This window comes from Zootoca vivipara, chromosome 10, assembly GCF_963506605.1.
Source record: "Zootoca vivipara chromosome 10, rZooViv1.1, whole genome shotgun sequence".
Taxonomy (NCBI): Eukaryota; Metazoa; Chordata; class Lepidosauria; order Squamata; family Lacertidae; genus Zootoca; species Zootoca vivipara.
Genome location: NC_083285.1, coordinates 69,179,353 through 69,202,895, shown reverse-complemented (window position 1 = coordinate 69,202,895; position 23,543 = coordinate 69,179,353). Strand labels below are relative to the sequence as shown.

Here is a 23,543-nt window from a genome sequence, read left to right as displayed (position 1 = left end):
CCGTTCCCTCATGCACGTAATCCTTTCTTATCTTGTGCTGCAGAGATGGTGGTCATGTATTGAGGGCCGGCCCTACGGCCAGGCTGGGTGGTGCAGTGCACCACGGCGCCGGCCCGCCGGGGGGGGGGGGGGCGCCACGCAGCCGCGCCTGCCCGCCTGCCGGCCGCTCCTCCATGCAGCAAGCCCACCCATCGTGCAGCAGCGCTCTCAGCAACCGCGCTGCGCGCTGAGCCCGGCCGCCCGCCTGTCGCGCTGAATAACGGGGCGGCGGGGGGCGGCGGAGGGATCCGTCGCACCAGGACGCCAAAGGTGCTTAAGACGGCCCTGTGTATTGTAAACATGTTGGAATGTGATGAGCCTTGTAGTTAGTCATGTCTTCAAGGCTCCGTTGTTTGCCTGCCTTGGAATTTATGACAGGATTTATGACCCTGTTTACAGCCCCGACTCATTGTATGGCTGCTCATCTTGCTATCCTGCTTTGAGTACAAATGTGCCTGTTTGCTTGGCCTTGCTTATAGATAATAGTGGCCATCTGCTTCCTCGGGCAAGTGCTGCACTTTCACCCTTCCCTTCACTATAGCCAACAACACTCCTTCATATCTTGCTGATAGACTTTCCAAGGAAACTAAGCGCTTGTGGCCATTCCTACAAAAACTAGCAATGGAAGTTACTCACCAGGTGTCCTTTTCGACTGCGCTTGTTTGGCTAGTCTGGAGAATCGGTCTCTTCTGTGAAGGATATGGGACACTCCTGCAGTTTTATAGAGTAACTGGTGGGGAGCTGTGTGTGCATGTGGGCCCCGCCATCAGGAAGAACTACTGAACCCAAAAGCACATCTAGGCTATTTGGGAGTTCCATGGCTGAGCAGTGATCCATAAGGAATCACAGCAGTAGAACGATCAGGAAACTCCTTCAGGGCAGGAGGGGAAGACTATTGAGCCCTGGGGCTGGCTGAGTAGCTCACCTAGACAAAATCTCACAGAAAACAAGGTGCCACTAGTCATTCTTCATTGACTGCTGGCTTTGTTGGTTGGAACCAATGGGAGTTTGTAGTCCCCCAACATCCAGAAGCTGCCAAGTTGGTTATTCCTGTTTTGGTGGAATATACTGCTCTGGTTGTCTCCTGCTTGGACTACTGCAATGCGCTCTATGCGGGGCTACCTTTGAAGGAGACCTGGAAACTACAACTAATCCAGAATGTGGCAGCTAGACTGGTGACTGGGAGCGGCCGCCGAAACCATATAACACCGGTCCTGAAAGAACTACATTGGCTCCCAGTACATTTTTGAGCACAATTCAAAGTGTTGGTGCTGACCTTGAAAGCCATAAACGGCCTTAGCCCTGTAGACCTGAAGGAGCATCTCTACCTCCATTGTCCAGCCCAGACACTGAGGTCCAGCTCTGAGGGCCTTCTGGGAGTTCCCTCCCTGTGAGATGTGAGGTTACAGGGAACCAGGCAGAGGGCCTTCTCGGTGGTGGTGCCTGCACTGTGGAACGTCCTCCCATCAGATGTCAAGGAAATAAATAACTGTCTGACTTTTAGAAGACATCTGAAGGCAGCCCACTTTAGGGAAGTTCTTAATTTTTTGATCTTTTATCATAAAAGTTTTTAATATTCCTGTTGGGTGTCACCCAGAGTGGCTGGGTAAAGCCAGCCAGATGGACGGGGTATAAATAATAAATTGTTGTTGTTGTTGTTTATGATGATGATGTAATAATAATAATAATAATAATAATAATAATAATAATAATAATAATAATAATATGGTCTTCCCAGAAGAGCTGGGTATGTTAGGCTAGGGAAATCAGAACCCTGGACAGCTCCCAGGGGACTTTTCCAGCATACAAACTGGGCTTGGGGAGATGTTGTCACCTGGAGCCTTAAAAACAGGCTGACAAGCCTTGACCCTCCGGTGCTCTCACGCTTCTGGGAAAGTGGCAGGTGGAGGGAAAGCCCCAGAGCCGCGCAAAGCGTTTGGCTGGCTTTCCCTCCGCCCGCCCCACAGCCAGCAAGGGAGAAGGGAGACGTCCCTTCTAGCCGGCTGGCTGTGGGGCGGGCGGAGGGAAAGCCAGGCAACCGCTTTGCGCGGCTCTGGGGCTTTCCCTCCACCTGCCCCGGCGATTGCAGAGGGGGAGGAGGGGATCAGAGCAGCCCGATTTCGGGCTGATCCTGGCTCCCCCTCGCCCCTGCCGATCGCAGAGGGGGAGAAGGGAGTCGGAGCAGCCTGATTTCAGGCTGATCCTGGCTCCCCCTTGCCCCTGCCGATCGCGGAGGGGGAGGAGGGAGTCTGAGCAGCCTGATTTTGGGCTGATCCTGGCTCCCCCTCGCCCCTGCCGATCGCGGAGGGGGAGGAGGGAGTCTGAGCAGCCTGATTTTGGGCTGATCCTGGCTCCCCCTCGCCCCTGCCGATCGCGGAGGGGGAGGAGGGAGTCTGAGCAGCCTGATTTTGGGCTGATCCTGGCTCCCCCTCGCCCCTGCCGATCGCGGAGGGGGAGGAGGGAGTCGGAGCAGCCTGATTTTGGGCTGATCCTGGCTCCCCCTCGCCCCTGCCGATCGCGGAGGGGGAGGAGGGAGTCGGAGCAGCCCGAAATCGGGCTGCTCTGATCCCCTCCTCCCCCTCCGCGATCACCGGGGGGGGGAGGGAAAGCTGGCAAGGGAGAAGGGAGCTTTCCTTACCCCACCGTGCCCCCTCCCCCCGCCCCTTGCCCCTGCCCCTTGCCCCCCCTGATTTTCATCCTGGCTACGCCCCTGTTTAAGGCTCTAGAGTCTAGAGTCTAGGTGACCGGTAGCATTTTGCTGCAAGGACATCTCCCCAAGCCCAGCTATGCTGCAAGAGTCTGCTGGGAACTGTCCAGGGTCCTGAATTCCCTAGCCTAGCCTGGCAGAGGCTAATGCCCCTTTTTTCTGCAGCTCACAAGCCCTAGCAGAACAGCATAGCCTCTCTACTGGGAAGACCACTTTTCATCCTACCAAGCCAAGGTGGTGCCCTCTGCGTGTTGGTGGGCTACAAACTCAGTCCCAACCACCAAGACCAATGATCAAGGAAGATGGGGGCAGTGGTACCATGTTTGCTGTGATGTGCCACTCAGCAAGCCCCAAGACTCAATAATCTCCCGCTGTTGTAGTGAAGGAGACAGTTTCCTGATCGTTCCACTGCTGTGATTCCTTATGGATCACTGCTCAGCCAAGGAACTCCCAAATGTCCAAGATGTGCTTTTGGGTTCAGTAGTTCTTCCTGATGACGAGGCCCACCTGCACACACCACTCCCTACTGGTTTGCCTAAGAAAGCTTCAGGACTTTATAATATCCATTGCAGAAGAGACCAGCTTCCCATCTCTCCAGACTTGCCAAACAAAGACAGCCTAATAGGCTACCAGGTGAGTAACATTCATAGAAATAGCCAGCAATAGCCACTTAGATGCCTTTGGAAAGTCCCTCAGGAGGGTATGAACAAGATGCCTTGGCTTGTTCCTTGTCTGTAATTCTTCATAATTTAATTTATATAATCATCATCATCACCATCATCTTTTTTGTCCTTTTTTCCTCTTTAAAAACTTCTATTAACTAAATATTTTCAATCCCAGAGCACAGGAAAACATGATATGATAATGAGAATAAAAAGGTAAAGGGAACCCTGACCATTAGGTCCAGTCGTGACAGACTTCTGGCAAACCAGAGCAGCACACGGAAATGCTGTTTACCTTAATAATAAATAATAATAAATAAATTTTTATTTATACCCCGCCCTCCCCAGTCAAAAACCGGGCTCAGGGTGGCTGACACCAACAGAACCACAATAAAACATAAAAACAATTAATTAACATACAGATTAAAATACAGTATTAAAATTTAAAGTGCAGCCTCATTTCAAGTAGGCCATAAGTGGCTGACACCAACAGAACCACAATAAAACATAAAAACAATTAATTAAAATACAGATTAAAATACAGTATTAAAAGTGCAGCCTCATTTCAAGTAGGCCATAAATCCAAGCCATGAGGGAGAAAAACACAGGGGTCATGCTGAGTCTAACCCAAAGGCCAGGCGGAAAGATGACAAATCTTGCAGGCCCTGCGGAAAGATGACAAATCCCGCAGGAGCGGTACCTATTTATCTATTTGCACTTTGATGTGCTTTCGAACTGCTAGGTTGGCAGGAGCTGTGACCAAGCAACAGAATAATGAGAATAAATATATACAATTTTTAATATTTATATTCTATTTATATTCTACTAGCTGACCCGGCCATGCGTTGCTGTGGTTCTTTCCTGTGACCCCCTACCCACCCTGTCCCGATCCATGACGTATCCTGCAAATATCTGGGGAGAGAAAGTGCATGGTTGTTGTTGTTGTTTTAAAAAAGACACAGAGGCTTACAATCAGTTCTTTCTCCTAAAATAAGACATACCCTTAAAATAAGCCATAGCAGGATTTTTAAGCATTTGTGCAGTATAACCCATACCCCCAAAATAAGACATAGTGATAGGCGCAGTTCCGGAGGGCCTCAAGGAAGCGGCAAGGCTGGACGCGTAATAAAAAATAAGACATCCCCTGAAAATAAGCCAATGTGGGGTTATTTTAGGAATAAGTATAAGACGGTGTCTTATTTTTGGAGAAACACGGTAAAGCCTAGGTTAAAAGGGGCACGACTGCATGATGTGACACAATGCCCACTAAATTATGAAGCGAAAACCCCTCGCTGTGCCCCCAAGTGCGTGTTAGGAGAAATGATGGACGACTGTCTAATGCTGCCAGGCGTTTATTAATGCAGCCGCCGGGAGAGGCTTTGGGCTTTGGGTGGAATAGCTGTTTTGGTGGTTGCAAGGCCTCCTGTTTTACAGGATCTCGTGGCGGAGGCGGGGTTTGTGGGTGTGGTGCGTTGTTGTGCCTAATCCCTGTGACTGCCCCCACGTGTCCCGATCCATGATCTATTCAGTTTGTGTGTGTCCCCTCTCCATGACCGGCGTATCTCATGACGTTTTGAAGGATGGTATTTATTTTTGTCTTGTGGGGGTTTGGGGGGGTAGTGGTGCTAAATTGTAAAGTAAAAACCCCTTGCCGTGCCCCCAAGTGCGTTGCTGTGGGTTATCTACCCCCCCACCCTACATCAGCCCATGACCTATTTGGGCTCCTCCTCCCCCCACCTCCCACCCAGGTCTCCATTTGGGATAGTATTTAAAGGGCTGTAGACCTGAGGCCTAGTCTGTAAAATGGAGCCTTGGCCTCCTCTTTTACAGGATCTTGTGACAGAGGCGGGGTTTGTGGGTGTGGCGCATTATTGTGCCTAATCCCTGTGACTGCCCCCACATGTCCCGATCCATGATCTATTCAGTTTGCCCCCCCCCCCCTCCATAACCGGCGTATCTCATGACGTTTTGAAGGATGGTATTTATTTTTGTTGTCTTGTGGATTTGGGGGGATAGTGTTGCTAAATGGTAAAGTAAAAACCCCTTGCCATGCAGGGGCCTACATAAATCAAAGGCCGTGCTGCGGTCTGTGCCAACCCCCTCCCCCCAGGCAGGCCCCGACCTCCACTTGGAAATGTTGGTTTTTTGGTGGGGTTTTTTTGGGGGGTAGTGGTGCTAAATGGTAAAGTAAAAACCCCTTGCCGTGCCCCCAAGTGCATTGTTGTGGGTCCCCCCCCGGCTTGTCAGGGGCCTACATAAAACAAAAGCCTAGTGGTTGGTCTGATAATGGCCGCCGTGGTGTTTAAGTTGCTTGGTTGATGATGATGTCATTTGGTTTGTGGGTGTGGCTTAGATTTCACAGGAAGGGAGGGGGTGTACTGTGGGAGGAATTCCACTTGAGGGGGCTGTTTGACTTGGTGGAAAAGCGGGTCAAATCCTGCCGAGGTGTGTGATTTGAGGTTTTTTATGTCCCCTACAACCCTTGGGGAGTGGCCTGGATCGCTGTGTCAAAATTTCAGGACGATCGGTCAAGCGGTTACGGAGAACATAGCGGCCGGCAATTTCAAGATTTTTACATTTTTATATATATAGATTAAAAGCTTTCAGTGAAAAATTAATATGAAAGAAAGGAAAGGTGAATAATGTGAAAGGGGGGAGATAAAGTAACCATATACAATACAATAGAGTATATATGTACATAAGTAATACAATTAATCCAATAAATGTAAGATTATTATCAAGACATTAAACTCTTTATTAATGGATTTCACATATGGTTACAAAAGCTGCAGCTAAAAGCAATCCATTCATATGTTGCTAGAACTGTCGTATCTTCAATCCATCAATCAAAGGGGGGCATGTTATTATCTTTCCAAGGAATTAAAACCATTCTTTTAGCAGAAGTATGGGCACAGAAAGTCCATTTGCGTTGTCAAACCCCATATAGTTGGCATATAGTTTAAAATAATATCATCAACTGATAATGTTATTTCCCGACCCAAAAAAAGTAGTATTTATACATCTTAGTTTTTCTTTCTCCAAAAAATGTGTGAGTGTTTCCCATGACATAAACATATGTTTCAAAGAAGCATTTCCCTTAATGTAGACCGTCCCTTTCTGAGCAAGCGTAATGGAGTCCAATAAATTCTAAACTGAATTTATTCAGCACATCCCCTCCTGCGGTTTCTGGCAACTGGTATTCAGTGCCATAATGTGGAGTTAGACAGGGGAGCTAGAACATCAAAATAGCCACCGGCCTCTATGAATTTGTCTAACCCAGGCATCCCCAAACTTTGGCCTTCCAGGTGTTTTGGACTACAATTCCCATCTTCCCCGACCACTGGTCCTGTTAGCTAGGGATCATGGGAGTTGTAGGCCAAAACATCTGGAGGGCTACAGTTTGGGGGGTGCCTGGTCTAACCCTATTGGGGGAACGAGTTCCATAGCTTGATGACGAACTGCGTGAAAAAGTTCTTTCTTTTCAGATTCAGATTCATTTCATGCCCACGAGTTCCAGTGTGATGAGGAAAACCTGTCCCTCTCCACTTTCTCCTTGCCTTAATAATAAGCAGGTGGTCTTCCCAACAGCTCCACCCCATCTCTCACAGCTGGGGAGCCGCTCCTCAGTCAGTAGCCTTCCTTATATCTTGAAGTAGGGGGTTTTCATCACGAGTTGTGTGAACAAGGACTGCCTTTCATCTGCTACAGACTTGCTGCCCATTAACTCCATTGAGGGTCTTCTTTTGGCCTGCCATCCATAACCTTTCTATCAAGAGATGACAGATCTAGGGGATACTATAAAATGCATGATCCCATTTCACAGATCTCGGGAGTCTCCTCTTCTTTCCTTCTCTCTCCTCAGGTGCCGATGGGACGCATCACTTTCTTCCACCTCTCCATTTGGGGCTTCCTGGTTTCCTGCTTTGTTCTACAAGGTACATCCCAAATGGGCTCCTCAAACCCGAAATGAGAGGAGCCAAGCAGATAGCAATCCTTAGGAGAAAAGGCAAATGCCCATGAGGCAAATCCTAAGAATATAGATTTGAAACAGGAAGCAGAGGACAAAGGGGGACATTATATGTTTTTGTGACCAACGTAACATACTGATGTAAACTTTATTGTCCTAAGGTCATAAGACTTAAGTTGTAAAATTTCTTCTTAGTTCATCAAAAGAGGAACCAAACTTATTTTTAACCTATTGTCTATTTGTTTGGAGAGATCCTTAACTGAATTTGGGGGGGGGGGAATAGAGAGAGAAATTCTGTGCAATCTTGCATGTCATGCTTCTGGTTTATTGTCATTTCTGGACAATATGGGGAAAGTTCTTCTATCTTTCTCCATTTGTCCCCCCCCCCCCAGCTTACCTCAAGTGGGTGTGTATCAACCTCTCTCCTGCATCTTCTTCCCTAAGCGCCATTTTGCACAAATCCTTGCTTCTCAATCACAGCATATATTAGATCCCCTTTCCCACAGGTCCTCAGCATCCTTGAGATTGTGCTGGCCACACAACCTTTCAGGTCTCACCTCTAGGTCCTGGGTGAGGCCCCTCTCCACTTCCTGCGAATAGTCCGGATTCTGACCCAGCCATCTCCTCCACAAGGCAGCCTGACATTGTTCTCCTTCTCCTCTGGCAGGCACAGAAGCATATAGCTGCCCCCCGGACTGGATCAACATTCAGAGGCATTGCTATTCCTTAAAGAAAGTTCCACGGAAATGGAATGATGCAGAGGTAAGGAGAGATTCTTGGACGCCCTGTGTAGCAAATTCCTCAAGATACCATGTTTCTGGTCAAATGTCAAACACCCACCCACCCTTCCTCTCCTCCCTGGCAAACTCACAGCAAATGAAGCATAGTCTTGGAATACAAAGTTATCCCTGCATATGTCACATGGCAGGCTAAAAATAAATAAATGAAAGGAAGATGATGACGCTGCTATAAAGGAATATATAAAACTGGTTTCTCAATGAACCAGTTGATTTTTTTTCCCTGAATCGGAAGATAAGACTTACATCCACACCACACGTTTAAAACACTCATGTACCACGTTGAGAGTCCTGGATAATCCTGGGAACTGTGGTTTGATAAGGATGCTGAGAATTGGAGCTCTGTGACATCGGCACCCTTTACAAACTACATTTCCCAGGATTCTCTGCAGGCAGCCATGACTGCCTTAAGTGATACAAATAGGTAGCCATGTTGGTCTGCCGTAGTCAAAACAAACAAACAAAAAATTCCGTCCAGTAGCACCTTAGAGACCAACTAAGTTTGTCATTGGTATGAGCTTTTGTGTGCATTCAAACTTCTTCAGATTGTGCATACACACGAAAGCTCATACCAATGACAAACTTAGTTGGTCTCTAAGGTGCTACTGGAAGGAATTTTTTCTATTAAGTGATACAAGTGTGCTTTAACATACCCACGAGTGCAGCAAAATCAGAAGCCCACTGAATGGATGCTAATATGTGCCATGGGGGCCCCAGAGAGGCAAGCACACCAAATGTCTAATGAGGATAGACATTTGTGTAGACAGGATTATATGCTTCCTCCATATATATTCCTCTGGACCGAGCACAAGGGTAGCCCATAATAATAATAATAATAATAATAATAATTTATTTATTTATTATTTATACCCCGCCCATCTGGCTGGGTTTCCCCAGCCACTCTGGGCGGCTTCCAATAGAAACATTAAAATACACTAATTTCTTAAACATTAAAAGCCTCCCTAAACAGGGCTGCCTTCAGATGTCTTCTAAAAATCTGGTAGCTGTTTTTCTCTTTGACATCTGATGGGAGGGTGTTCCACAGGGCAGGCGCCACCACCGAGAAGGCCCTCTGCCTGGTTCCCTGCAACTTGGCTTCTCGCAATGAGGGAACCGCAAGAAGGCCCTCGGAGCTGGACCTCAGTGTCCGGGCAGAACGATAGGGGTGGAGACGCTCCTTTAGTTATACTGGACCATTGCACCAATCCAACCTTGAAGTTGCCAATGCATGATGTTCTCCATCCAAATGATGCCCACAAAGGTGGCTGCACAGTACTAAAGTGTACATAGAAGATATTAGTGAAAAAATGGGCAAACTTGAATCATATTAGGGGAAATCGCTTGCAAAAATGTGGATCTAAGTGGAAAGTCTCACTAATGCGCCAAGGAATTTTCATGAGGACTAATAATAATAATAATAATAATAATAATAATAATTTATTTATACCCCGCCCATCTGGCTGGGTTCCCCCAGCCACTCTGGGTGGCTTCCAACAAAACACTAAAATACAGAAATCCATCAAACATTAAAAGCTTCCCTAAACAGGGCTGCCTTGAGATGCCTTCTAAAGGTTCTGGTAATTGTTGTTCTCTTTGACCTCTAGTGGGAGGGCATTCCACAGGGTGGGTGCCACCACCGAGAAGGCCCTCTGCCTGGTTCCCTGTAACCCCGCAGTGAGGGAACTGCCAGAAGGCCCTCGGAGCTGGACCTCAGTGTCCGGGCAGAACGATGGGGGTGGAGACGCTCCTTCAGGTATACTGGACCGAGGCCATTTAGGGCTTTAAAGGTCAACACTAACACTTTGAATTGTGCTCGGAAACGTACTGGGAGCCAATGTAGGTCTTTCAGGACCGGTGTTATGTGGTCTCGGCGGCCGCTCCCAGTCACCAGTCTAGCTGCCACATTCTGGATTAGTTGTAGTTTCCGGGTCACCTTCAAAGGTAGCCCCACATAGAGCGCATTGCAGTAGTCCAAGCGAGAGAGAACTAGAGCATGCACCACTCTGGAGAGACAGTCAGCGGGCAGGTAGGGACTCAGCCTGCGTACCAGATGGAGCTGATAAACAGCTGCCCTGGACACAGAGTTGACCTGTGCCTCCATGGACAGCTGTGAGTCCAAAATGACTCCCAGGCTGCGCACCTGGTCTTTCAGGGGCACAGTTACCCCATTCAGGACCAGGGAGTCCTCCACACCTGCCCGCCCCCTGTCCCCCACAAACAGGACGTCTGTCTTGTCAGGATTCAACCTCAATCTGTTAGCCGCCATCCATCCTCCAACCGCCTCCAGACACTCACACAGGACCTTCACTGCCTTCACTTCTTCTTTAATAAACCAATCAATCACAAAGGGGTGTGGAAATCTGGTGGGGTTAAACTTAATGTTGGGAAAATGGGAAATTGGGGGAAATCAGAACTGACAGTTTCACCTCCACCTAGTAAGCACACAAAGAGCACCTGTTGAACCAGGGAAAGGGTTCTAAGTACACCTGCCCTCCGTTAATTCCCCACCTTGGACCTCTCTTTCCGGCCACGGGTGCCATCTTTGAGAGAAGCAGAACCAATAACTTTCTTGATCACACTGCTTAGTATATCCATGGCACGTGGTACTGCAGATCCGTCCATGGTTGTGAGGTCACGGCGATCTACACAAAAACCTTACAGCTGTGCCTTGGTCCTTGCACAATCCTGCTTGGGAAATCTTACAGGAGCCACTCGATGCAACCAAGCACCTTGCCCTCACCTCCAGGGTAAACCCCCTTCTTATTTTTCTCTCACAGACAGACTGCCAAACCTATGGGACAAAGAGCCACCTGGCCTCCATCCTTAGCGAGGGAGAGCACAGGCGTTTAGCCGCTGCGATAACAGCGGGAAATGACCTCAGCGTCAACATCTGGATTGGGTTGTTCAGAATGAAAAAGGGTGGGAAGGTAAGTAGAGGGGGCAACCTCTGCTTTTTCATTTGCCTCTCACTAGGAACAGCAGCCGGCAAGCGCACAGAGGAGCAGTCCAGAAGACGAGAGCTCCCTACAGGGAAGGAAAGGGCAGATATGATATGATAGCCATGTTCAAATATATGAAAGGATGTCATATGGAGGAGGGAGAAAGGTTGTTTTCTGCTGCTCCAGAGAAGCGGACACGGAGCAATGGATTCAAACTTCAAGAAAGAAGATTCCACCTAAACATTAGGAAGAACTTCCTGACAGTAAGAGCTGTTCGGCAGTGGAATTTGCTGCCAAGGAGTGTGGTGGAGTCTCCTTCTTTGGAGGTCTTTAAGCAGAGGCTTGACAGCCATATGTCAAGAATGCTTTGATGGTGTTTCCTGCTTGGCAGGGGGTTGGACTGGATGGCCCTTGTGGTCTCTTCCAACTCTATGATTCTATGATATCTCCCTCTCTCAAAGGCAAGATCTGGGGCTCAGGTGAAGCTCTTAATTCAAAGAGTAGCCATCTGCCTGCACCCCCAGGATGCAACACAGGTCCCATTTATAACTCACGAAATATTGCTTTTATAAGGTTTTAAATCAACGAAGTTGATATGCCCCTTAGCCTTTGAGCGATATTTGACTATCCAGTTGGAGAGGAGGACATACCGTCTTTTCTACCTTTAACACTTCTGCAGAAGAGAGGAATGTAGAGGGTGCACTTCTTGGACTGGGTGATGGGGAACAGCTGATCCTGCCTCGATCTCCCCCACCCACTACAAGTCTGAGAGGTCCAGCCGCCTCATCTTCCTTGGGATTTGACCCCACCAGCTGAAAATCAATTCATTGGCAGCCTCGCTCTAAAATCACACTGGGGAGAAGAGTTGAAGGGTCAGGGCAGGGGCGTAGGAAGGGTGATGGGGAACAGCTGATCCTGCCTTGATCTCCCCCATCCAGTACAAGTCTGAGAGGTCCAGCCGTCTCATCTTCCTTGGGATTTGTTCCCATCCCTCCAGCTGAAAACCAGACACTGTATTTTCATGAGCCACTAGATGCAGGAGGCAGACTGACCTCATGTTTGGACATCATTTCCTCAGCCAAGACCCCGACTCTTTTTTGCTGTCTCTGCAGATCAAGCACTGGAGATGGACCGATAATGCCGTGGTTGGCTACATGCCTTGGGGACCTGGACAACCCTCCAACTGCAGAAATGAACAATACTGTGTCGAGTTGTATGGAGTCGGTGAGGAGGGGGGTTTCACAAGTTGTAATCAGGAGCTGAAGTTCTCGGGGGGGGGGGGTTAGAACCTTGACTTTACATTGCTGGAGAAGTGTGCATGCACACGAAAGCTCATACCAAGAACAAACTTAGTTGGTCTCTAAAGTGGTACGCAGGTGGCGCTGTGGGTTAACCCACATAATTATTATTATTATTATTATTATTATTATTATTTATTTATTTATTTATTTATACCCCGCCCATCTGGCTGGGTTTCCCCAGCCACTCTGGGCGGCTTCCAACAGAAACATTAAAATACACTAATTTCTTAAACATTAAAAGCCTCCCTAAACAGGGCTGCCTTCAGATGTCTTCTAAAAATCTGGTAGCTGTTTTCCTTTTTGACATCTGATGCCTAGGGCTTGCTGATCAGAAGGTCGGCGGTTCGAATCCCTGTGACGGGGTGAGCTCCCGTTGCTCGGTCCCAGCTCCTGCCAACCTAGCAGTTCGAAAGCACGTCAAAGTGCAAGTAGATAAATAGGGACCGCTACAGCAGGAAGGTAAGCAGCGTTTCCGTGTGCTGCTCTGGTTCGCCAGAAGCGGCTTTGTCATGCTGGCCACATGACCTGGAAGCTGTACGCCGGCTCCCTTGGCCAATAATGCGAGATGAGCACGCAACCCCAGAGTCGGTCACGACTGGACCTAATGGTCAGGGGTCCCTTTACCTTTTAAGGTGCTACTGGACAATTTTTTTATTTTTTATTATATATATATATATATATATATATATATATATATATATATATATATATTGCTGCTAACAGCTATTCATATCTTGCTTATAAATCCTTTCAGGGCAGCTTAGAGGTGACATTCATTTTGATGTTTTAAAAAATACAGTCGACATCATGAACCAATGACAAAGTCACAAGGCAGCTGATGACTGATGGCCAAGGCTGGGGAGGGAGGAGACTGTGCTTAATGAGTTTAATTTGTTGGAAGCCACCCAGAATGGCTGGGCAACCCAGTCAGGTAACTGGCATATAAATATATTACAGTGGTACCTCGGTTTACAAACTTAATCCATTCTTAAACCAAAACCATTCTTAAACCAAGGTGCGCTTTCCCTAATGAGGCCTCCCGCCGACGGTGCCCTTCCACTTTTGAGGAAGTTGAATGTCTTTTGCACAAAAGAGCAGCTGACAGTCAAGCATTCTGAAACTAAAGGGGTGGTTTTGGGGAAGAAAAGAAAACCTCACAGATGGAGTTTGGACAATACAGTGGTACCTCTGGATACAGACACTTCTGGTTGCGCACGCGTCGGGTTACGAGCTGCGCTAACATGGAAGCAGTTGCTCCTGGATGCGAACTTTCCCCCGGGATGCGAGCGGAAATTGCACGCCGGAGGCCCGTGTGCAGCAGGAGGTGCAATTTCGCTAAAGGCGCCTCATGTTAAGAACAGTTTCAGGATAAGAACGGACCTCTGGAATGAATTAAGTTCGTAACCGAAGGTACCACTGTAATCCTATTGAACAACAATGCTGTTATAAGTACCTGGGCTTGGGTTTTAATTCAAAACTGTCCTGGAAGCCACACCTACTCATAGCTAAATTGAAATCCTCTCACTCTGTTCACTCTTTATTCCGGTTTTCCAGAGTTCGGGGCAGGGGGGAGCTTAGTAGCCCCCACAGTTGAGGTATTTCAAAAGAAGATAGTGCCACAGTTATTGTACGGTGCAGAGATCTGGGGATATAGTAATGTCCTCCCATTAGAACTCCTTCCTGAAATCACTGTTGCTTGTCTCCAAAGCTACACCCGCCCCTTTTTAAAGAACTGAAACAGGGCTAATAATTATAATCAAAATCAAAGGAGAGATTTATTATCTTATTATATTTTGTTTTACAATTTAAATGCTATTGATTTGATACTTTATGAAATGGATATTGGACATGCGTATTGAATTATATTTAATGGGGAATGCAGTAATAGGAATATCTAGAGAAATCTGAGAATAGGGATAAGTGGGAGTCTTTAGTGGGAGGAATAAAGGTATTAGACCGAGATCTTTAAGGAATTTAGATGATATTGTTATTGATTGTTTCTGGATGAGAATGATGAGATAAATGTATGTTTCCTCCTTTTCTCTTTCTTCTTTTTCTCTTTTCTTCTCTTTCTATTCGTCTTTCTTTTTTCTCCCCTTTCTTTCTCTTTTTTTCCTTTCTTCTTTTCTCCCTAATACATCCTTTCCCCTTCCCCCCTTTTTTTCTTTATTATTACACAACTTATATGATTTTGTATATTATAATTTATATGATTTTGTATGATTCTGTATGTTATGATTTATATGATTTTGTATAGTTGAATTTATGTTTGGTATGAATGCGATCTTTGAGTATGTGTGGACTGTATTTTAACCTTAAATCTTAATAAAGTATATTTTAAAATTAAAATTAAAAAAATAATAATTATAATCAAAATCTATTATTTACACCTTCCCCATTTGGCTGGGTTTACCCAGCCACTCTGGGCGGTTTCCAACAAAAGATTAAAAATACATTAAAACAGGCTCCCTCAATCTCAGCCCTCCATGTATTTTTGGCCTACAACTCCCATGATTCCTAGCTAGCAGGACCAGTGGGTGGTCAGGGATGATGGGAATTGCAGTCCCCAAACATCTGGGGGGGCCGAGGTTGAGGCAGCCTGCATAAAAACATCAGTCATTAAAAGCTTCCCTAAAGAGGGCTGCCTTCAGATGTCTTCTAAATGTCAGATAGTTGTTTATTTCCTTGACATCTGATGGGAGGGCGTTCCACAGGGCGGGTGCCACTACCGAGAAGGCCCTCTCCTTACAAACCAGTATGCATGTAGCTCTAGTCCTATGCTGGATGAAACTGGATAGCATGAGTAATACTAGGCTCCCTTTTTTTAAAAAAAAAAAGCTTCCTAGAGCAATTGCAATTGCAAACCCCTCTCCCTTCCTCTGGCTCCCAGCAGTTGTTATTCAGAAACACGGCTGCCTACAACTGATCTGTCTTCTTTCCCGTCTTTCTAGACTTCATGGACTTGAATGATAATAATTGCGATACTGAGAATTTCTACATCTGCAAAATGCCACTGTAGGAATGGGCTTCGGCAATTTCAGAGAATGGGACCACGTTGTAGGTCCTTGGCTTCCGCAGTTGCCCAAATGCACCTGCCTGCTCACCCGTCGCAGCTTTCGAGATCGTTCGTGAGCCAGGTTGAGGCATCAATAAAGAGATTCTCCACTATGTCTGCCTCTGTCTCCTTCAAAACGTCCGTCCGTCCGTCCGTGGGGATATCAGAGGACTCATAACATTTTTGGGGTGGAGAGAAATTAGATCATCACAAACAAAACACATACCGCATTGGCCCGAATATAAGCCACACGCGAATATTAGCTGCACCTTTAAAATTGGAGGGGGGGGGAGATAAAAAAAGAAAAAAAATACCTGAATATAAGCCACTCTTTTCCTCCCTGCTCCTGGCTGCATACTGGGGGGGGGGGGCACTGTGTTGCCGGCGGCCTTTCCCCTTCCTCCCTTCCCAGATGGGGGATTATGCACGGGGCGGGCGCCGTTTTGCCATGCTCCTGCCGCTGTTTGCCCCACGCACGCTCCTGGCTGCATACCATAAGGTCACAAATATAAGCCACACTTTAACTTTTCACAGTTGGAATTCGGGGGGGGGGGGAAGCGAGGCTTATATTCAGGCCAATACGGTATAACACCAGAGGCTGTGAAGGTCTTGGTTTTAAAAGGGGATTAGACAGATTGATGAAGGAGAGGGTTAGTAGCCAGGATGGCTGTGTTCAGACTCAACGGCCAGAGGCATTAATGTTTCTGAATCCCAGTTGGTAGAAACGACAGGAGGGGAGAGGGCTCTTGTGCTCGGATCCTGATCACAGGCTTCCCACTGGGGCATCTGGTTGAGAACAGGATGCTGGGCTAGATGGGCCATTGGCCTGATCCAGCAGGCTCGCCTTGTGTTTTTAATTTGACTCTAAACATAGTCCTGCTACTTCTTGTGGATGAAATTGAAAGGAACACGATGGCGAGAAACAATTACAGTGTGGAAAACTTTATGGAATAATGCAAAATATCAAAATGATCAAACTGAAGTCTCTGAAAGTCCTTGAATAAGTCACGGTGCCAGACTTTACCCGGCAGAGATCAAGCTTGTAAAGATGTGTAATTTCTTCATTAACAAATCTTTTTTTCGAATTGATATAATATACAGGCGAATGAAAAATTCTCTGGAACAGTGCTCCTGCGATTAATGAAGAAATTACACATCTTGTTGAACTAATTGGCTGATGAAGAACTGAACGAAGCAGTAGTTGCTATCCGGAAACACTGTTCAGCAGAATTCAGAGTTGAACATCAGAATTGGACATTTGCTGATTATACAAGAGACTTCAGTTTGATCGTTTTGATGTTTTGCATTATTCCATAAAGTTTTGTTGGACGGCTCTGACTTTCAGAAAGTTCTTCCTGATGTTTAGTTGGAATTTGTTTTCTTGTAATTTGAATCTGAGTCCTGCCCTCCGGAGCTTGCTCCATCTTACTTGTGACAGCCCGGCAGATTTCTCCTATCACTCTCCTCTTCTCCAGGCTAAACATGCCCAGTTCCCTTAACCCAGTGATGGCCAAACTTGTCCCTCCAGCTGTTTTGGGACTACAATTTCCATCATCCCTGGCCACTGGCCCTGTTAGCTAGGGATGATGGGAGTTGTAATCCCAAAACAGCAGGAGGACCAGGTTTGGCCATCACTGCCTTAACTGTTCCTCATAACCATTTCCAGGCCCCTGATCATCCTGGTCGCCCTCCTCTGCTCACCTTCCAGCTTGTCAACATCCTTCTTCAATTGTGGTGCCCAGAATTGGACGCAGTATCCCAGGTGTGGTCTGACCAAGGCAGAATAGAGTGGGACTATGAATTCCCTTGATCTGGACACCAGACTTCTGTTGATGCTGCCCAGAATCACATTAGCCTTTTTTGCTGCTGCTTTTTCTAACTCCTGACTCATTGCTACTGGGCAATGAGGTCCTGGAACAAGGGATTCTGGAAGCTGCAGTGCAACAGAGCCTGCCAGAGTTCTCCAGGGGGTATTGCCTACGTGGGATTCCCAGAAAATAACAGAGGACAGAGTGGAAGAGGCTCATGATTCCGTCTACACTGGTGCCTCGACTCATGAATTCAATCCGTTCCGAAGGCACCTTCGTAAGTCGAAAAATTCATAAGTCGAAAAACGCCATTGGAAACGCGATTTCCCATAGGAATGCATAGAAAACGAAAAAATTCGTAAGTCAAAGCAACCCTATCTAAAAATTCGTAAGTCGAAAAATCCCTATCTAAAACCGCCGCGGGTTTTTTCCGGATGTCGAGACATTCGTAAGTCAAAAAATTCGGTTGTCGAGTCGTTTGTAAGTCAAGGTATCACTGTATTTGTTTAGTTATTATTGAATGCTGCAAGCCGCATGACCTGGCTCCTTCATGGCGGGAGCGGGTGGGCAGGGCATTTTCAGAATCTCCTTCCCTGTCAGGCTGCAAGGGCCAAGGGCCTGTCACAGGCCTGAAATGCAATAGGGAGACCATCGTGTATGCATACCAAATGGCTGGTTTTGACCCGTAAAGTCTTAAACATCTCAGGGTCGCAATACCTGAAGGACCACCTCTTCCCGTACAAACCAACCTGGACCCTGCAATCATCACCTGAGGGTCCAGATGATGTGGACCCTCATCTTTACGTGCCCCTGGGGGTGGCAACACAAGAACGGGCCCTTTTCTGTGGTGGCTCCCCGCTTGTGTGATGCTCTCCCAAGGGAGGTCCGCCTGGCACCTTCACTGCATATCTTTAGACACCAGGCGAATACATTCCTCTTCTCGCAGGCCTTTGGCTAATTATACAGTTTGAAAGACCGTAGATTATTTATGTGGGAGACGTTGCTTTGTCTGCTGTTAGGGTGTGTGTGGTTTTTTAAAAATGTTTTTATACTGCAAACCATCCTGTGATCCTAGGATGAAGGGTGGCATGTAAATTTAATAATGAATAAATAAATGTTTTAAAGGATGTCTTTCCTTAGGAGAAGGGACCTACCTGTCTCCTTGTGGGGAGAAAGAGGATAAAACAGGGAAGGGGAGGAACAGCGCCAGGGGCCAGGTAATTTTGCTGAAGGTCCCTCAAAAACAACTTGCAATATGTGCCCAGATGTCAAATCCAGAAACATTTGCTTTCCCTTCTCCAACTGAGTTCACCCATCGCCCTCTTTTCAACTGCTGTGGGATGTACAGCGGCTGAGCGCCTCTCAAGTGATGGGCAGAATGAAACCATTAAGCTTACTCACTTATTTCCCCGTGTCTGTTAGAAATTATGACAATCTCCCTTCCTTCGAGAACTCAATCTTTCTTGCAGGGGTTCGAGGCGAAGGTGGGTGCTGTTTCTTTGCTCTGGTGCAAATGCTGGAAGCGACTGCTCTGTTTCAATGCCAAAGCAAAGTCAAAATTCAAAATTCTTTATTGCCTTAGCAATTAGCCATAGCAGAAACCCGACCGACATCAACAAGTAATGCCGAATACAAACAATAAAATGATAAAATACATAAAAAGTGCTGAGCTACAGGCATAACATAACAAAATAAACTAGTATTTAAAACTCCTAAGGCCGATTATAGAATTACTGGTAAATACCAAGCAGCTGACACAACCTATGCAGATGACACAACCTTGATGGCAGAAAGCGAGGAGGAATTAAAGAACCTTTTAATGAGGGTGAAAGAGGAGAGCGCAAAATATGGTCTGAAGCTCAACATCAAAAAAACCAAGATCATGGCCACTGGTCCCATCACCTCCTGGCAAATAGAAGGGGAAGAAATGGAGGCAGTGAGAGATTTCACCTTCTTGGGCTCCTTGATCACTGCAGATGGTGACAGCAGTCACGAAATTAAAAGACGCCTGCTTCTTGGGAGAAAAGCAATGACAAACCTAGACAGCATCTTAAAAAGCAGAGACATCACCTTGCCGACAAAGGTCCGTATAGTTAAAGCTATGGTTTTCCCAGTAGCGATGTATGGAAGTGAGAGCTGGACCATAAAGAAGGCTGATCGCCGAAGAATTGATGCTTTTGAATTATGGTGCTGGAGGAGACTCTTGAGAGTCCCATGGACTGCAAGAAGATCAAACCTATCCATTCTGAAGGAAATCAGCCCTGAGTGCTCCCTGGAAGGACAGATCGTGAAGCTGAGACTCCAATACTTTGGCCACCTCATGAGAACAGAAGAATCCTTGGAAAAGATTGGGAAAGATTGAGGGCACAAGGAGAAGGGGACGACAGAGGACGAGATGGTTGGACAGTGTTCTCGAAGCTACCAACATGATTCTGACCAAACTGTGGGAGGCAGTGCAAGACAGGAGTGCCTGGCGTGCTCTGGTGCTTGGGGTCACGAAGAGTCGGACACGACTAAACGACTAAACAACAATCAAGCAGCTAAGATCAGGAGTGGGCTTTAATTAATACGTTTTGGAAATGAATAAGTGTGTTAATTGTCCTGTTCTAGATTGCAGTCCCTATCAAGGAATCCCTACGTTTCAATGCCTGCACAATAAAAACAGCCACTCCACATGTTATTTGAAGATTTGCATCTACTAGTAAGAATTTCAAGCAGTCATCTTTAGATATAATGGAGGGTGGGATCAAGGAAAGAAGTTTAGATCTTATTGAATCGTATAGGGGGCACTGAAATAAGAAATGCTGTGATCACTAAAAGTCAGCATGGGTTTCTGAAAAATAGGTCATGTCAGACTAATCTGATCTCATTTTTTGACAGAATTACAAGCTTGGTAGATGAAGGGAATGCTGTGGATATAGCCTATCTTGATTTCAGCAAGGCCTTTGACAAGGTGCCCCATGATATTCTTGTAAAGAAGCTGGTAAAATGTGGGCTAGACAATGCTACCATTCAGTGGATTTGTAACTGGCTGACTGACCGAACCCAAAGGGTGCTCATCAATGGCTCCTCCTCATCCTGGAGAGTACTGACTAGTGGGGTGCCACAGGGTTCTGTCTTGGGCCCAGTCTTATTCAACATCTTTATCAATGACTTGGATGATGGGCTTGAGGGCATCCTGAGCAAGTTTGCAGATGACACCAAATTGGGAGGGGTGGCTAATACCCCAGAGGACAGGATCACACTTCAAAATGACCTTAACGGATTAGACAATTGGGCCAAAGCAAACAAGATGAATTTTAACAGGGAGAAATGTAAAGTACTACACTTGGGCAAAAAAAAATATGAAAGGCACAAATACAGGATGGGTGACACCTGACTTGAGAGCAGTACATGTGAAAAGGATCTAGGAGTCTTGGTATACCACAAACTTGACATGAGTCAACAGTGTGATGCAGCAGCTAAAAAAGCCAATGCAATTCTGGGCTGCATCAATAGGAGTATAGCATCTAGATCTAGGGAAGTAATAGTACCACTGTATTCTGCTCTGGTCAGACCTCACCTGGAATACTGTGTCCAGGTCTGGGCACCACAGTTCAAGAAGGATACTGACAAGCTGGAACGTGTCCAGAAGAGGGCAACCAAAATGGTCAAAGGCCTGGAAACGATGCCTTATGAGGAACGGCTTAGGGAGCTGGGTATGTTTAGCCTGGAGAAGAGAAGGTTAAGGGGTGATATGATAGCCATGTTCAAATATAGAAAAGGATGTCATATAGAGGAGGGAGAAAGGTTGTTTTCTGCTGCTCCAGAGAAGCGGACACGGAGCAATGGATTCAAACTTCAAGAAAGAAGATTCCACCTAAACATTAGGAAGAACTTCCTGACAGTAAGAGCTGTTCGGCAGTGGAATTTGCTACCAAGGAGTGTGGTGGAGTCTCCTTCTTTGGAGGTCTTTAAGCAGAGGCTCGACAGCCATATGTCAAGAATGCTTTGATGGTGTTTCCTGCTTGGCAGTGGGTTGGACTAGATGGCCCTTGTGGTCTCTTCCAACTCTGTGATTCTGTCAAGGACAGAGAAATGGGACTTGGCAGGTGGAATCGGCCAATGGCTTTACTTATTCAAGACAGCAAGCTATTTCAGTCCCCCTGCAGCTAGGGAAGAAACTCCTCTCAGTTTGAAATTAAAGATGAACCTACCTGGTTTGTTTGTTTGTTTGTTTGTTTGTTTGTTTGTTTGTTTACTGCAGTGATATGCCACCTTTTTATCTACAGAGCTCAAGGTGGCGTGCAGAGTTCTTCCCCCATGTCATTTGATCCCTACGAGGTGGGTTAGGTTAGGTTGAGAGGCAGTGAGCTTCATGGGCGAGTGTGGGATTTGAACTCAGATCTCTATCAAGTCCTGGACAGACATTCTGACTACTACACATAGCTGCCAAGTTTTCCCTTTTCTCGCGAGGAAGCCTATTCAGCATAAGGGAAAATCCCTGAAAAAAAGGGATAACTTGGCAGCTATGCTACTACATTGCACTAATTTGCACTTCCCTAAACAACCCACAAACCCAAACACAGCTTTCCTTCAAAATCCAGAGTTGTCTGAGTTTTGGAATGCGATAATCCAGCCGCACGATATGTGCAGAATTGCAAACACTGGGGAAAGTATTCAAAAAATGTAGATATTAGTAACAAAAGGATGCTTTCTCTAGGTAAAATTGGTTTGCAGAAAAAGAAAGTATATTAGGCAAAATTGCACAGAAAAAATATGCGTGCGTTAGGAGAAATTCGCGCCAAAATATCAACAAATTTTCACGAGGACTTAAAAATAATGCAGACTGACGTGGAAATGTGGAGAACAGAAAATCAGAGCTGGAAAAAGATCAACAGAAACAAAGTGGTGTGTGGGTGCAAAAACAGAGTCCTGTTTCTACTGAAAAGAAAATACCTGCACCCGAGTGAAGGAAATGCTGAAGCTGGCATAAAAAGCCCTTCCTATAATTCTGAAGGGAAATGTAAGCGATCTATTTTAAATTCATACAATCCAATGCTTCCACAGCCAGGCATTTCTTAGCAAAAACGTAGGGACTGTTCAATTGTAAAGAGAGCCTTACACTATCTACTCAGAAGTAAGTCTCAATATGTTCAATGGAGCTTACTCCCAGGTAACTGGGTAAAGACTGCTCAGCCTTACACTGCAATCCTGAGCATTCTTACTCACAAGTAAGTCCCACTGAGTTCAATAGGATTTACTCTTTGACGTGTTCTTACCTTCCAAGTCCCGGACTGCAGAATCCGGGACCGGCAGCCGTGTGACACCGGAAGTTGCGTTGATGTAACTTCCGGTGTCGCTTTGCCCTTCTATGGGCACAAAAAATGGCCGCTGCCGGCTTCAAAAGTAGCTTCTACGCATGACCGGAAGTGCGTCGACGCAACTTTCGGTGTCGGCCCTCCCATCTATGGGCACCAAAATGGCCGACACCGGAAGTCGCGGCGACGCACTTCCGGTCATGCGTAGATGCGACTTTTGAAGCCGGCAGCGGCCATTTTTTGTGCCCATAGAAGGGCAAATCAGGGGGGGGGGGAAGGCCGCCGGCAGGAGAAAATAATGGAGGAAAACGGGAGACGAAGTGATACGGGGGACCACCGGGAAAAGGTAAGTAAAAATGGGAGTTTCCCAGGGAAAACGGGGTACTTGGCAGCTATGCATGTTCCTGCAACGCAAGCTCATTTCTTGGTTTCTTCATCCTGTGTACGAGATCGTCCCCCTGGTCTGCCAGCAGGGTCAAGTCACTGACCAGTCTGCGGCCACATGACTTGCAACTCACAAGTTAGAGCAGGGATCCTCAAACTTTGTAAACAGGGGGCCAGTTCACTGTCCCTCAGACACTGGTGGGGGCCGGACTATATTGGGGGGGGGGGAAATGGACGAATTCCTATGTACACTGCACATATTTTATTTGTAGTGCACACAAAAACGGGGGAAAGTACACAAAATTTAAAATGAAGAACGATTTTTAATCAACACAAACTTGTAAGTATTTCAATGAGAAGTATAGGCCTGCTTTTGGCTAATGAGATGGTCAGTATCCGGTTCCATATTTGTCACTGCTAGTCGTAGCAAGTGATGCAAGTGTTCATCAGTTAGTGCAGAGAGGATCCAGCCAACTTTTATACGCTGGTTTTCAAGGTCACTGCTGAAAGGGGCAAGTTTGCACTTAACAGCATTCTCCAAAAACTACGCAGCACTACTGAATACGAGAGAGAGAGAGAGAGAG

At 46.5% G+C, this 23,543-nt stretch overlaps 1 protein-coding gene across 1 annotated transcript; it reads left to right on the top strand.

Annotated features, from left to right (window-relative positions):
- The first annotated feature begins 2,736 nt into the window (after window positions 1-2,736).
- LOC118090726 (C-type lectin PAL-like) lies at window positions 2,737-15,564 on the top strand. Its single transcript, XM_060279446.1, has 6 exons — window positions 2,737-3,379; window positions 7,271-7,343; window positions 8,043-8,137; window positions 10,950-11,099; window positions 12,224-12,335; window positions 15,364-15,564. Exons 1-6 carry the CDS (start codon window positions 3,170-3,172, stop codon window positions 15,429-15,431), a joined length of 708 nt encoding a protein of 235 aa, XP_060135429.1. The 5' UTR covers window positions 2,737-3,169; the 3' UTR covers window positions 15,432-15,564.
- The last annotated feature ends 7,979 nt before the right edge of the window (window positions 15,565-23,543 follow it).

What these genes read in the sequence shown, in the direction of transcription:
- LOC118090726 (XM_060279446.1), top strand. Translation starts at nt 3,170, where the DNA reads ATGGATCACTGCTCAGCCAAGGAACTCCCAAATGTCCAAGATGTGCTT. An exon ending in ACAGCCTAATAGGCTACCAG is followed by an intron (nt 3,380 to 7,270) that starts GTGAGTAACATT and finishes CTCTCTCCTCAG; the next exon opens with GTGCCGATGGGACGCATCAC. An exon ending in GAATGAAAAAGGGTGGGAAG is followed by an intron (nt 11,100 to 12,223) that starts GTAAGTAGAGGG and finishes CTGTCTCTGCAG; the next exon opens with ATCAAGCACTGGAGATGGAC.